This window comes from Harpia harpyja, chromosome Z (assembly GCF_026419915.1).
Source record: "Harpia harpyja isolate bHarHar1 chromosome Z, bHarHar1 primary haplotype, whole genome shotgun sequence".
Classification (NCBI taxonomy): domain Eukaryota; kingdom Metazoa; phylum Chordata; class Aves; order Accipitriformes; family Accipitridae; genus Harpia; species Harpia harpyja.
Window position 1 is genome coordinate 78,562,279 of NC_068969.1, and position 14,814 is coordinate 78,577,092.

A 14,814-nucleotide genomic window follows, 5' to 3' on the forward strand; every position below is an offset into this window, starting at 1 on the left:
TTGGACAAAATAAATGTCTCATGCAGCCATACATGTTTCCTGAACCTTTGAGTCTTTTTTCAGTTCTTTCTAATTCTGACTGCTAGATTTATGTCAGCACAAGACACAACCCATTCTGTATTTGAAAGCTACAATGTACAGTTAAGGACATCATGCCTAATTTTCTCACTAATCTTAATCTATCTGTCTCATTTTTCCAGGCTATTAACCTGTCTTAATATCCCACTCTTATTGATCCGCTCTGCATACAAGGCAATTAGTCTACTTTTATATGGATTAATGGTTCAAATGCATTATCATTCTGTTGTAAAATAAAGAATTGGGAGTATTCCTGCCTTCAGGAACATCATTTCTAAACTTCAAGTTACGACATTTAAGTTTAAATTCTTCAGCCCTGTTCTGAATCTGTGCTTTTTCCCCTAGTGCACAGAACAAGCCTCCATAAATAACAATAAAAACATAATAAGCAGATTCAGCCTCAGGCAGAGGCTAGCTCAGCAGCTATCTACTATGTTATTTTTTAACAATATCCTGGAGCTATGCATCTGATTCTCTTCTTCAGTCTTTAGCCAAGTGGCTTTGATGCTTTTAATTTGTATTTTGTAGTAGAGCACAATATGAACTATTGCAGTGCATCTGAAGTAACCTTGCAGCCAATGCATGGAGGTCAGCAGCTGGCAACTGAAAACACTAAATGAACTGGCTGGCATCCTTCTGGAGAAGAACTACAAATGGAGGTCATGGTTCAGTAGTAGTGGCAATGGTCAGATCCTAGAGTTTCACCCCAAATGCCATTGTAAGTAGGCAGGCCCTGGTAAGAATTATAAAGGGGGATGCTCATACCTGAGTGTACAAGCCATCAACATTTTGGAAGTGTTTATTTTACCCAAAGAAGATGTTTGACATATGTCACTGAAGTGGAAATTCTGCAGTAGCATGTCCATCATTATATAGCAGTAGTTCACAGCTCAAGGAAATGATCATAACCTGTCAGAATACTCCAAATGTCTTTTCAGTTTTCCTGTATCATTCAGTTATTCTGTATCATTCTGTCTTTGATTACATGTGTTGATACTCCATAGGAGATTTGTAACTTAGTGATGTCAAAGTTGGTTAACTGACTTGATTTTTTTTGTCCTATGAGCAGTAAGAAACCCAGAAAAAGACAAAAGTACTTCACTCATAGATGAAATAACAATGCCTTTGGCTCTAGTTTTGGTATAATATTTGGTAAGTGGGTTTGTATCTGGATGTGTTCTTCGTCTGTATTCAGAAACTCTAGCTTTATAGATGGTTTGCTTTCTATATGCTGTTAAAGATGTGCAGGAAGGTAAGATGACATCAGTCAACACCTATGTTCATTTGGTAATGCAGCTTTAAAGTCTTCACCTTCAAAGAAACGGTGCAATTCCATTATGGCCCTAAAGGCAGCATCACAAGAAATAGTATGTGCGGTTAGCCAGGAGTGGAAGGATGAAAAGCATGGCATTCTTACTGAAGGACAGAGCTACGCCAGCCTTGATGAAGAAGGTAATGTCTTTCAAATCAACAGCCTAAACAATATTTTTAAAGGAATTTAGTATAAGCTTTAGAATCCCTATAACTAGAAAGCTTCCAATCTGGCTGATCTTTCAAAACTCCAGAGTCAGGTTATTCTCATGGAGGGAGTTGTTAGTCATATTTGGCAGAATGGACCTTCAGGAGCAAGAGAAAGACAGAATCAAGGTTATAGTACGGTGTTAATATTTCAGATTTCAGGGGATCCTAAAAAAATTTATCCAGCCCAGTAGCAGATTAAGGCCAGAGCCAGTGCTATTCTTTTCACTGACTTTTAAACAATCATGTCATGTGAAATGTTTTGAAGCTCAGTTCGTTGTTCCCAGAGTCTTTTTGAAGAGATACAGACTTTGCCCCTTTCAGAGCTCATCTGCAGCCAGGCTCAAAGGAGAACCAGCTGCCTAATCTCATCTGAAAACTGGGCCCTGGTAGTGTGAGACCAATCCCAGAACTTAGAAGAATTCATCAACTCTTGACACCACTGTTTAATATTTGACCTTGGGCTTGCTCTGTATTCTGCTGAATGTACTGGCTAGCAGCTGAAATTCACCCTGTAATGGAAAACAGTGTGGGAATGGGCACATGAATATTACAATCTCATAAATTCAAACATATGAAGAAGCTTCAGGAAGCTACTGAGAGCACCATGTGTCTCCACACACTTGCATAAAGATTCTTGGATTCGATTTGAAATTATATTTGTTAATGTTCTTTATTTTTGTGTATGCAGTACTAGGTTCACGCCACCGGCCGGATCTAGTACCAAGCACTCCATCTCTGTTTGAAGCAGCTTCCTTGGCAACCACAATTTCTTCTTCTTCCTTGAATGTAGATGAACAGTATCAACGTAATCAACCTATGCTCTATTCTAACAGGTAAAGGCTGTATATGTGGTATATAAACACCACCATTTTGCTAAAAGCCTGACAATGTGTGCAATGGAAGGGGACTCTGCAAAACAAAAAGCAGAAGGGGCACATGTCTCTGTAGCTTGGTCTTGAACCTCTCCAATGAAGGAGGGGTGCCATAAGCCCATAGGATTTGTTATGTATTTGTTTGTTATTATATGTAGCATGATTGGGCTCACAAAATAGAAAGCATAAACACAGCAAAAATGTTACAGTATACTTTGAATTTTTTTTCATGTTCCAAAACTAAACTGGGCATTAAAAACTTGCTTAGGCCTTAGTCTTTGCCATAAACCAAACTACATTAAGATCAGGATAGGACATACTTCTTGTAACATGGCTGTAACCTAAAACAGCTGCAGAAAACTGTGATGTGCTAGGAAAAGGGAGCTAGTTTCAAGTTGATCTTTGTTCTGAGTGTACAGTGCTGAATGGTCTGCTTTAAGTTCTTTTGAAATTACCATCTTCTGAAGTGAATTTCTAAGAAAGTTGACCCATGGGTGTGATTAGAGCCTGTCTAATTTTAACCCAGGAAGGATAAAAACAGGAAGGTCTCAAGAAAAGTTGTGCAGATGCTTGTGAGCTAGCTCGAGTGTGATTTGAGTTGTGTTTGAATATACCTTAGCCATGACTGTCCAATACCATACTTATGCCAAAAGTCTTGCTGGGAGATCATTTCTGTGTGTGCCTGTACTCTACCATGTACACCTGAAGTGTGCTGTGTTGTGTCATCTTGCCTGCTTGCGGATCTCTTTACCACGTGTCATATTGCAGAATAGCCAATTCTTTGTCTGTTTTGTCAAGAAGGGTAACCACTGTGAATGCAAGTATCTTGAGTTTTGTTTGGAATAATTTGGAATCCTGGACTACACAGTGTCTGTATAAATTTGGTAAGATTACTTATGTGCTGAGATATAGTTCTTTACTTTAAACTGCATGTTGTCCAAAAAGATCTAGTTATTTTAAAAACAATCTTGAGGCAGTAGGATTTTACCTCCTATTAAAATTTGATCAACTGCATTTTCATAGGAAGTAAAATGACTTGCAGAGTTACTTGGTCAAAGCGATATTTGCAGTTTCTATTTTCATTAAGATGAAATAAATCTCACTTCCATAGGTCTGATGTTTTGCTATAAAAATTTGGAATGAGGTATGGTTTGGGGTGTAACAAAGATGATGTTTTAATTACAGAACCGTCTATAATTTGGAACATTGTCCCAAAATGCATCTACACAAGCTTTAGGAAATAAAATTACTCATGAGTACACATTAGGAGAAATAGAGCTCCTTCAATTCAACTTCTGCAGTCTTGTCCAGTTTGTGAAAAAGATAGCTGTAGGACTTCAGTATTCCATGATCCTTTACCAAGTTTTAGCTTTGCTAGAAATAATGATATAGAGTACTGGCTTTTTTTATTTGCTTTAAGCATCAAATAAATCTACAGAACTACTTTGCATTAGCATCAGCCAGCAAAGGAGAACTGCAGAGTTGTCTGGATAAAGAGTTCAGATTTACTGCAATTAAAACATTTCAAATACTCTTTACTCTCCATAAATTAATTGTAGAGAAAAGCTATGAGTAAGTCCATGATATTTTCCTGTAAAGATACTCCAAAATGATTCTAAAATAAATAAGGTTTTTAGCAGATCTAGACTTTGTATGCTTAGACTTGTCTTTTCTCCAGTTGTACTTCAGTCAGTGAAATAACCTAAAATGTTGTCAGTTACGTGATTACTCTGCACATTGTTAACTTACAAAATCAGATTGGAACTGTAGGGTCTCCAGTCCCGGTTTGCATGCTTTCAATTCATCAGTACAACAGGACACATTTTCTAACACAGCAAGCCTTGTACCAGTATTCATAGGTGTGTGGCTCTCTACAAGTCTTGTGTCAAAACAAAAGACCTTGCCTCATAATCAAGAGATCTGCCATGGAGGCTGACCAGCTAACATCCTTGCTGGTCTAGATGTATCCTCTTCAGCTAGGGCTTGGTGGCAATTTTTTCTCCTGACCAAGTACTGGTTCATGTCACAATCTCAGTACATACGATTCACAAGGATTAGCTTCCCTGTCGTAGCTAGCAGCTTTCTTTCAGGATTTAAGAAAGCTGCTAAGCATGCTCAGTATTAAACTAATTTCCCCAAAATTATTCTGGGCACTTGCACTTTTGTACCCACCTCTGCTTTCTGCAGCAGTGCAGGGAGGTCCTTCCTTCTTCATGGCACTAAATAATAGATCCTGCTGAAGTTTTAGTTATGGTTTTATGGTACATTGGAGGAACTTCAGTCCTCCCATGAAAAAAGCTGGCAGGGAAATAAACCCACCAAAAAAACCATACTGCAATGAGTTGTAGATGTCTTAGATTTTTCTCACTGGAGTTCTGCTTTTGAGTATTACAAAATCTTGTGATGCAGGACTCGTCACTTTGCCATTTGTCTGATAAACAGAAAGCCTGGAGCAGTCTTTGAAACAAAGCCTGAATGAATTATTTGTTGACAAATGTGAGCCTGCTTTCAGTCTTTAAATATGTAATTGACTATGACATTCTGCTTCAAGTTATTTAATAGAATTACAGTTTGGCATCTTCATCACACTTCTTCCTCCTCCTCCTTCAAAGTGCCTTGGCACAAAGTAGAGAGTACACGAATGTCCTTGTAACCAGTCAGAAATCCCTGGTCTAGGGTAATAAAGGGAGATAATCCTATGTGCATAGTAATAATACGGTATCTGTACAGCTCCTTGACTCCTCTTAACACTAATGAGCAGTATGTGCCCGTACCAGTGAGAAGGCAGATGCTGTTATTTGCTTTATTAAAAAGAGAGTAGTAATCCTTTTGGATACCTTGAAGCACATGACATATTTTTAACTTTGTTTTTTTCGGAATTACCCTCTGTTTCTATCAACCATTAATGTAATCATTCTCCAAGGAGAGGGAAATGGCATTTTATAGGAGAAAGGATCTTAGCACCATCTCTCCTTAAGGGTGCTCAGCACTCATGGTAGGAAGTGAGGAACTGCCGCCAACGTGGTTAAGCAGATATAGAGGTGGCCTGCTGAGCCAGAGCCACCTCCTGAGGCTGTATCAGGTGAGGAGGGTTTATGTAGACCTGCCTTGGTAGGGATTAGAACTAACATAACTAATTGGTAGATAATGCAGAGCAGCATTTAGGGACTTGTAATTAAAGCAAAAGAGACTGAGCAGCAGTTATAAACATACAGCTTATTAGAGTGTTTTTCCAGAGTGCTGGCTGATTATTTTCCACCAAGTTTTTCCTCAGCCCTTGAAGAACTAGAGGAAACTCAAGGTGTTATGCAGGCAGTGTGAGGAGGAACTGGTAAAAGTAGTGAATGAAGGAGTAGTGGGGAGGGGCAAATGGCTGTATTTTTCAGCATAAAAGGAACTTTATCTAAAAAAGGGAAGTAAAAAGGAAAAAATGGACAAACGTGACATATGTTATTCAGCCAATGTAGGCTCTCTAGTTTTTGAGAAGACAGCTGGTTTCTGTTCTATGGAGCTGTTTCTCAGTCAAGTGGTTCTGTCATAAGCAATGTCAAGTACTCATTTAGTAAGAGAACAGAATTGACAATTTATTGCTTCTATTAAAATTTTCAAAGATTTTCCACTCCTCAAGTAGCTTTATATATAGTGCAGATATTTTAGTACCTAAAAGGTCTGTTTTCCACTAGAATATATGTTCAATTTTGAGTCCAAATACACTCCTTTGAAAGGGTTTATTTGCTTTATCTTAGGAAATGTAATACTTAGATATTATATCAGGGATTATTTTTATAGCAGAAGTGATAACAGATTTTTTTGCCCTCCAGGTAAAGTTTTCCTAATAAGTACTAATTAATTCAATTAAAGGTGACAAATCTAAATGTCCTGAGCAGTACGACTGTTGTGTCAGTTGACATTGCTTTTACAGTTGCAAAGAACTGAAGGAGGTTAATGCCTTTACAGGTGCTTCTGGAAATGTTTTAAACTGGAGTTCCAAGATACAAGAGAAAGTCTCTTTCCAGGGTATTTTTCAGCAGGTCTCATGGCTTCCAGTCACAAACCCAAACAAAATCCCATGATGTGTAAAGGCGTACTTCACCTCTGTCTTTAGAGCAATGCCAAGATACTGAGGATTATATAAGGAGGACAGCTGAATTCTTCTGACACATTTGAGCCTAGGAAAATCTATATGAAATCTAATTCTTGTTTCTCTTTATGCATTCTGTACCTCCATTCTATAAGATTTGTATGTAGTATGGACTTCTGCCTTCTCTTTCCTCTTCTTTCTGCTTTTCTGTAGATTTTTCAATTGTTTGTTTGCCTTACCTTTGCATTGCTGGTTTTTAGTGCAGACCACTTGAGATTTTGAGGGGTTGTGTGGTTTTTTTTCCTCTTACACAGTCAAAACTTCCTGAAACATCCAAACTTTGAAATGAAATGTCCTATGACTTTACGTTCTATCAAACAACCTTGTCAAAGGCAGCTTAGAAAATGAAAGTAAAATCTTCTGCTGTTTTTTCAGTGGAAGGGATTTGTAGGTATTAGTTTTCCTATTGTAAGGACTACTTAATTACACCTTTCGCCAGCCTGGTTTTCTATGTAAACAAACTTTTTTCTGTTAAGTTTAAATGTTCTGTCTGTCCACCCACCACCCTTAGCTTCTGAAGCTTAGACAAATTTGTCTGAATCTGATTTGAAGTGGATTAAATTCATGCAGTCTTCATGAAAATAAGCAGCTAGGTGGAAGAAGAAGACTTGAATGCTCCAATGCTAGGAACAGGTGCACTGAGACACTGGGGAAATCCCCATGGGAGAAAAAGAAAATTTGACTATAATTGAAGCAACATGTAGTTGTGGCTTAAAGAAAAACAAGGCTTTCCCAGTTCTCGTGTGATAGAATTACTTTTGCTTCTTTTTTTTCTTTTTTAATTAAGAACCAAGATAAAATAGACTACTTTAGCAAGAGGAGGGCACAGCACCATTGAGCACACTCGTGTCTGATCATTACTGAATGGGAGAAAGTAACTGTAAAAATGGGGGTTTTTTGCTTGGCTTTTCTTCTTTTTCAATCTAAAAATTAAGGATGAGAACTCAGTCCACTGTTGAAATTGTACAAAACCTCTGTTCCACTGAAGTGTTCTTTCTGATACACCATGTAGATAGGGATTTCTCTTGTTCTCTCTTCTGCTCCACCCTGCCAATTTGTCTTTGCCTTACCAGAAGTTTGCATTAAAGCTGGCAATCAGTGCAGCTAGGATGATGCTGTTTCAGAAATTTGATCTTTTAGTTACCAACTGCTGACAGCATGTGCATTGCTGTTAAGAGATTAATTATGAGATTTTTTTTTTTTACTCTTTTTATGCAGAAGTTCCATGTTTTGAGTTTTTCTGTGGTAGAAGCTATATTTCTTTGTATCCAAAAAGCTTTGTATGCTTTAAGGTATACTGTCATTCTTTTTTTTTTCTTCCTATTATAGGATAGTAGTAGTTAATAACATATCTAATACTAATGCATAATGTCTAAAAGTGTTCAGGGGTACTTAATCAAGTAAACAATTTATGTTTATTTGCTTCTTCATTATGCTCTGTTGGAACAACAATACTGTGATAAGGTTAACAGAGCAAAGAACTTAGCAGAAAAGCAGATTGAAGAATACTGGTTTAAAGAGCATAACACTGCTACCTGCAGTCCTGAAGCAGCATCAAAAAAGCATTGTTGGACAAAAGACTAATATATATTTCATTTAATCTTACAGTTTGTTATTTTCTTAATGATATAGGCTGGCATTAGAAGAAAACAATGCCATCTAAGTGAACAGAATTCTCCCCTCTCCAGTGTTGGAAGTTAATATCTGGGTTTATTGTAGTTGGTTTATGGAGTGTTTGTGGGAATAGAAGAGAGAATCTTTCTTGGCATATAAATGCTTGTCCTGGACACATATAAAAAAATAAAATTTTAGTCTCTAACTTCAAATGTGAAGAGTAAAGCAAATCTGGATGATGCAACATTTTCATTGATTTACTAAGGCATGTCTAACTTTCAACGGCTTAAGCCTCATATATATACCTAGTATGATGATCTCTATCTTGTGGAGTTCATAGACTTAAGAAAGTTTAGTCTGAAATTTGCTTTTCCTACTGGCTTTTCACTGAAGTCTAGGTTGTCATATGAGTTACTTTCATAGCCAGAGGAATATTGAGTAATCCTGGAATCCAGTGTAAATGGTTAAGGATTGTCAGTCCTTAGTATCAGCTACCAAGTGGTTAGCATCAGTACCAAGTGATCAGTGAGGCATCTAGATTTTATGAAAAAGAAATACAGTTCTTTCTCCATTTAAATTTTTCTGAGCCATTTACACTTAATCTTTTAGTCATTGAGATATTAGAGAATGCTTAATAATGTATAAGTCTGGAAAAAATTAATTTAGTGTGTGTGGTTATAATGCTGCTCTACTGATGTATTATTTAAGCGTGTGAGACTTCTCCTAATATATTAAGTATTTTCTTTGTGTAGGTATTTAGATTCAATGTTAAATACCATATGGCAAGTAAACATTCAGAACAGACATTAGCTCCAGCAAAGCAAGGAGAGCTGACTGATTCTCAGATGTAAACTATTTGCTTGCCCACTGATATTCTGAGGCTTGTGTATAAAATAAAGGCTAGAAACTCTACACAGAAATTATTAGTAACTGTGCAAAACTAGAGACTTCATATTTTTCCATAGTATATTTGCCCTTGTTGGAGATTCTGAGAAATTTTCAATAATTTAGCTGTGAAGTGTGGCAAGAAAGCAGTAACAAAGATATTTTTTTAGAAGACCCAGCAGTAGTATTTCTGTAATGAAAGTTGGTAAGATAGGCAAGTATTTTGTAAAGCAGAGGTTCTGTCCCTGGAGCAGATCAGTGCTGTCCTGAAAGGCAAAGGTCAGTGTCCCTGGCAATGGAAGAAGGACCTAACAAAGACTAAAGGACTAGTCCTGTGAACAGAAGTTCCTCAGTCTGCTTTGAGCAAGTGATCCTGTGTGGTGTTTTGTAATTAGTGACCCTTTAATTTCACCTGTTCCTGCTGTAAGCCTAGAGATATATGTTGATATGTAAAGGTACATAATTTTTTCAGAAAAGTAGCCTCTGTCATTTCATAGATGACTACATTTCCTGTTACAAAAGTTCATCCTCTCAAAACATCTCTAGAAAGAGTACTACCACTATGTAACTCAACAGGATATTAAGGGAACATAATAATTAATAGAAGAGAGAGCAGTAAATAAATATAGTACCTTGTTTACGTCATACCTGTTTTAATTTATTTTTTGCTTAAAGGCACTGTCTAGAAGTTTCTGATAAAAGTTCTGGTGAATAACAAAAGATGTTACCCCCTGCTTTTGAGTCTTTCCTCAATTCTAGTGCTGTATAGGTAGGCAGCTTCAAGGCATAGTGAGAAGACTTTGCTCTGTTCCAAGGTTTATTTCACTTTCATGACGGAGGGACCCTTCTTTTGGTAAAATGTTCACAAGGTGCTCCACCCATTCAGAAAAATAAAAACCTCCTGAAAAATTGATGTTCTGTTTGCGGTAGGCCAATGTAGATCTGAAGTTCTGGTGGTACTTGTGACATTACCGGACCTTATCATCAGGTAATTGGGATTAACAGTTATTAGGGAACAGACATTGGTAGCCCTGTGGAAGGAATATTAGCTCAAGAATGTGTCCTTCATCGGCAAATATGTATATATGACTTTTTTATGGATTTTTTTTTTTAAATCTCACTGTTGTAAGTGTAAAAACAGCACTATATATCTGAAAGCAGTGAGCTTTCCCAGGATTTGCACCGAATTGCAGTATCATGAAATATACAATGTTGCTTCACACTTTGGTTCTCTGTAGTATCTTCCCTTGAGATGTACTACCATATCATAAGCCAGTCTGCAGAATTACCATAAGCTTCATCAACATCATTTTAAAGAGTGAGTTATCATTTTCATGTTTCCTAATTGATGGGATCCTTTGTGTCCTTATGCTGGATGAACAGAGTGACATAATTTGTCATTGCAGTCTAAACAGTGTGTTGGGTTGGGTTTTTTTTCCTTTTTGGTACATTTTGAAAGCACCCCCTTATGTTGCTGTGAGCTTTCTTGTGAAGATCTCTGCATATGTACTGAAGTAGGAATGCCTCTGTCTGTGCTTACTAAATTAATTGGATCTAATCCCATTCAGCTGTTGATGCCCTGTTTGTAGCACTTTTTGTTGTAATTTGTTTTAGTAGAGCCCTAAAAAGTTCATAAGTGTTTTCCTTCATAGAAAAAAGAAGTTTTATAAATTATTTAGCCAATGTTTCTGGAAACAACTTGGTTGTTGATAAGTAGAAAGAAAACCTATACTTTTTTTAACTTGAAGTTTAAATTTATTGTTCAGTTAAATACACAGATGTGCATGTGAAACTCCAATGGTGATAGTAGTTATTTCATACATAAGCAAATGTTTCCTGGTCCGAATTTGTCCCTCTGCATGCTGCTTTTCATATTCCCTACTCATCCTTGCAAGACTAATTTCATTACTTTAATTTTTTCTAGTGAGGAGGATCCAGAGCAGCTTCTCAGAACAGACTTCAAGTGTAGATGCCTCCAAGGGCTGATACACATTCATGTGTACCTCTCAGAGGATTTGGCTATTATTACTCAGTATTTTGTAATCTAGACTGAGTTCCTAAATACTGATTGCTTACACCATCTCTTTCCAACTACATACATATGTCAGGTACAAAAATGACAGGTCTCGTGATTTTAATTGGCACCTGCAAAGGTGTATAGGTTTGTTGACTGTCGTGAAATCGATGTGCTTACTGTGGTGTTTACTAATTCGTATGTCATGGTTTGTCATTAGTGTGAGTGTAGTAGCACAGACTCACTGTCAGTCTCCTTCACTTGAAGCAGCATTTAGAAGATCAGTCATATCTATTGTTTTCTCAGGTCTGTAGTTTTGATGTTTGTCAACAGTGTTAGTGAAATATTACAAAGTAGTTTTACTATGTTTGACCTACTTTCCTTTTTTTTTCAGACACACATGTAATTTATAAAAATGAAATACAAGGTTGGGTTTTAGAGGTGATATGTTTCTACACTGTAAACATTAGACTAATTAATGCATTTAGTTCAACAGGTCGACAAATACCTGTTGTGCCTGTTCACATTTATATGTATGCAGGACAGATTTTCTGCAACAGTTGGTATTGAATTGTACCTTAGAACAATAGTTTTACTGCTCATTTATCCTACAACATGTTTTTCTGACTAACGATATGCATTGCACGTATAACTATATGCAATGAGCTGATAATTTTTTCAAAAGCTTGTATAAGAGTTTTCAAACACATTGGACATTGCAAATGTGCTGCTATTTAGAGGATCAATATTCTGTGGTATATGCTACAGGACAGCATATTTGACATCCAAAGATAGACATCAAAGCCTATTTTCATTACAACTCTTCACAATGGGGGTTATGCAGTGGCTCATTTGAATTCATGGCTGTTGTATTTTGGCACTATCTGAGAGAAGCTGATAATTATAGTCCTACAAGAGGTGTTCTTCACACTGCAGGAGAAAAAAAACCCAAACAACTAAAACCAAAATACAGCTCAAACTTCTGATTCGGTCAGTTGTTACTACCTGGCACTTTCTGCCATTCTTCAAAGGCTGTGCAATGACTTGGAAAGGAGACTAAAGAGTTCTACCTGTCCTGCAGGCTGCCTTGCAAGTAGACAAATTATGGTGAGGCATATTTGTTTCTCCATGAAGAAAACAGAAGTCTTTTATTTCTAAAACTGTCACTTTAGTTTAGTATAAATAAAATAGAAGGACAGAAATAGTAATTAAAATTTGGGAGGGTTTGAAGGACACCGGTGTTGTTGTTGTTGGTGGTGGTGGTGGTGGTGGTATTATTATAATAGATAATCCTGCCAGGTTATGCTAGTTCCTTGACAAAGTGTAATGTTTTTCCTTTGTTCCTTGGAAACTTCATAGGATTTTACATGTATCAACCTTAGATTAAAATGTGTAAAAGTTATGCTGTTCTACAAATCTGCAGAAAATCAGTCTAATTTAATTGTTCCTACTGAAGATCTTGTGCCCAACACCCCATTTTTCATATTTGCAAGTAACTATCCCTAATTATCTTTAACTTTTTAAGCTAATTTGAGTGAGGATTTTTTTGCATCTCCTGTCCAAAAGAGCATTTTAGAAGGACTTCAGAAAATGAAGGTTTTATTTTATTTTCTTCTCAAGAGGAAAAGAACTTGAGCCTTGTTTTTTATTAAATGTGTTGAAGTGTGCTGATTTAGAAGGTCAAAGTATGGCTTTTCTCCTCACTTCAGCATAAGAACGAAACACTTAGTGCTTCTTCAAATAGGATCCACATTAACACTAAGGATGAGGCCTTAAAAAAAAAAGAAAGTTTCTTGCTTTTCCCCCTTTTCATAAAAAAATTGGAAATCTTGTTCTTATGCATAGCTTCACGTAGTTCATAGTCACTTTGCCAGTTGGGATGCATGTTCTTCATGCTGTCGTTGCAAGGCAAGTACAACAAACAAAATGATTGTTGTATTCTGCCATGAAAATGATTTCTAACTAAGCACCTGTAACTAAGAAGGTGTTATTACATTACTGCACAAAAGCACTATACTGCAGTTGCAGTTCAGCTCCTGGCAAAAGCGGTTGCTTTCATACTGATACCAGCATGAGCTCCAGATGGAAATTAACATGGCAGTGACTTGGAATTTCCACTTTCTCATTTATACACCTTACAGATTATCTTCCCAAAGTGGATAGTGCATGTTCTTTTAAATAGAGAAAAACCTCCAGTTATGAGCTTAAGGTATATGAAAGAAAGCTCTGTCTTGCAACAGTTTTCCTACACTTCTCCTTTTTATAACCAGTTCTTCATGCAGAAGATGAATCTTCCTTACTTGCAGAGTTTATCTCTAGTTACTCAGTGGGGAAGTCGCAGCAGCAAGGAAATTGCTATCTGCAAATAAGTTGTGGATCTTTGATTGTAAGAAAAAAGATGGACTGACATCTGTGTTATTTCATTGTCTTCTTTCATATCTGATTTTGTTCAAGGGACTTCAGTCACTGCTGGTTTTCTGTGTGTAAGATTACTATATCTTTGTACTTCTGCCCCTTTTCTCCCTTTTCTTTCCGTATGTTAATATATATATATTGTATATGAATTGTTTCTGTATATTAAATCTCTTTTTTAGGTAGTTAACTACTAAACAACCAAATTGTGACATTTGTAGGAGCTTCTCTTTGACTTCTCTTAACATGGTGGTTTTGTTTCAACCCTCATTTTCTGCCTGACTGTATTGTGTATTTCTGTAACAGGTAGGGAAAAAAGAAAAAAGAGGCACACTCCAAAGGGGAGATGGCACTGTCTTTATTGTATGTTATAGGTAAAAACAGTAGTTTAACAAACGCAAGACCAAGTGCTGAACTCACATTGCTATTGTTTTCTGTCCACAGCAGGCTGTGAAGGAACATAAATTATCATTTAACAAACTAAAAGCAAAAGAAATGCACTGCCTTCTAATGGAAAAGTAGAGAAGAGAGGAGGAGAAGTGTCACAGCCTGTGAATTAAACTGAAATAACAGGAGCACTAGGTCTTAGTCTTCTGATACATGAAGGATATAAAATAAAATGCCACTGGTGTGAATTGCAGAATCCTCACCTTGTCCTGAGTACAGGTTCCAGGGGTTTTCTGGAAGGGAAAGTAGTTAAAAATAGCAGCAGTAAAAGTGGCAGTGATGTGGCCTGATATGTATATGAAAAGAATAACTATTTCAATTTTTTTTGCTTTTAAACCTAAACTTATGCAGGAATGAAAGCCAGGTATACACCACAGCCTGCCTGACTTGCTTTACAGTTAGTAATGCAGAGCACTGTTTTCCAGAAGGAAGGGTTGACCAGTAGTTTTGCATATTTTTATAGCAGTAGTAACTGCTCACTGCACATTCATCTGATGTCACTGGTTTTCATATGTGGGCCTTTGCACATCCAGAGGCCTGAACTGTGCAACAGTGAAGCTCAAAATTCTGCAAGCAAAAGTGACTCTCTCCACCCTGCCTCCCCTTTTGCCAAGGGTCATTTCTTCCATGCCAGCGCTTATTTGGTGGGATATGATAAAACACAGTCCAGCATTTGGCAACAGCCCATTTTTTCCTTTCCTGTCTGCCCGAGCCCCTTCAGTAAAATGAAGGATTGGCAGAAAAGTGATGTGACTGAAATGTTGCTCAATAGACCACAAGGAACAGGTGTAAGAAAAATGCTACTAAGTCAGTGGGAGCTGGGTCACGCT

The 14,814-nt window shown here is 37.1% G+C and overlaps 1 protein-coding gene across 3 annotated transcripts in view; it reads left to right on the top strand.

Annotated features, from left to right (window-relative positions):
• Positions 1-14,814, top strand: part of PIP5K1B (phosphatidylinositol-4-phosphate 5-kinase type 1 beta) — a 124,375-nt gene that overhangs the window by 93,798 nt on the left and 15,763 nt on the right. For all 3 annotated transcript variants that reach the window (XM_052777776.1, XM_052777777.1, XM_052777778.1), the window contains 2 exons: positions 1,375-1,530; positions 2,288-2,432. In XM_052777776.1, the coding sequence (XP_052633736.1) occupies positions 1,375-1,530; positions 2,288-2,432 (301 nt within the window). The remainder of the gene's footprint in view (positions 1-1,374; positions 1,531-2,287; positions 2,433-14,814) is intronic.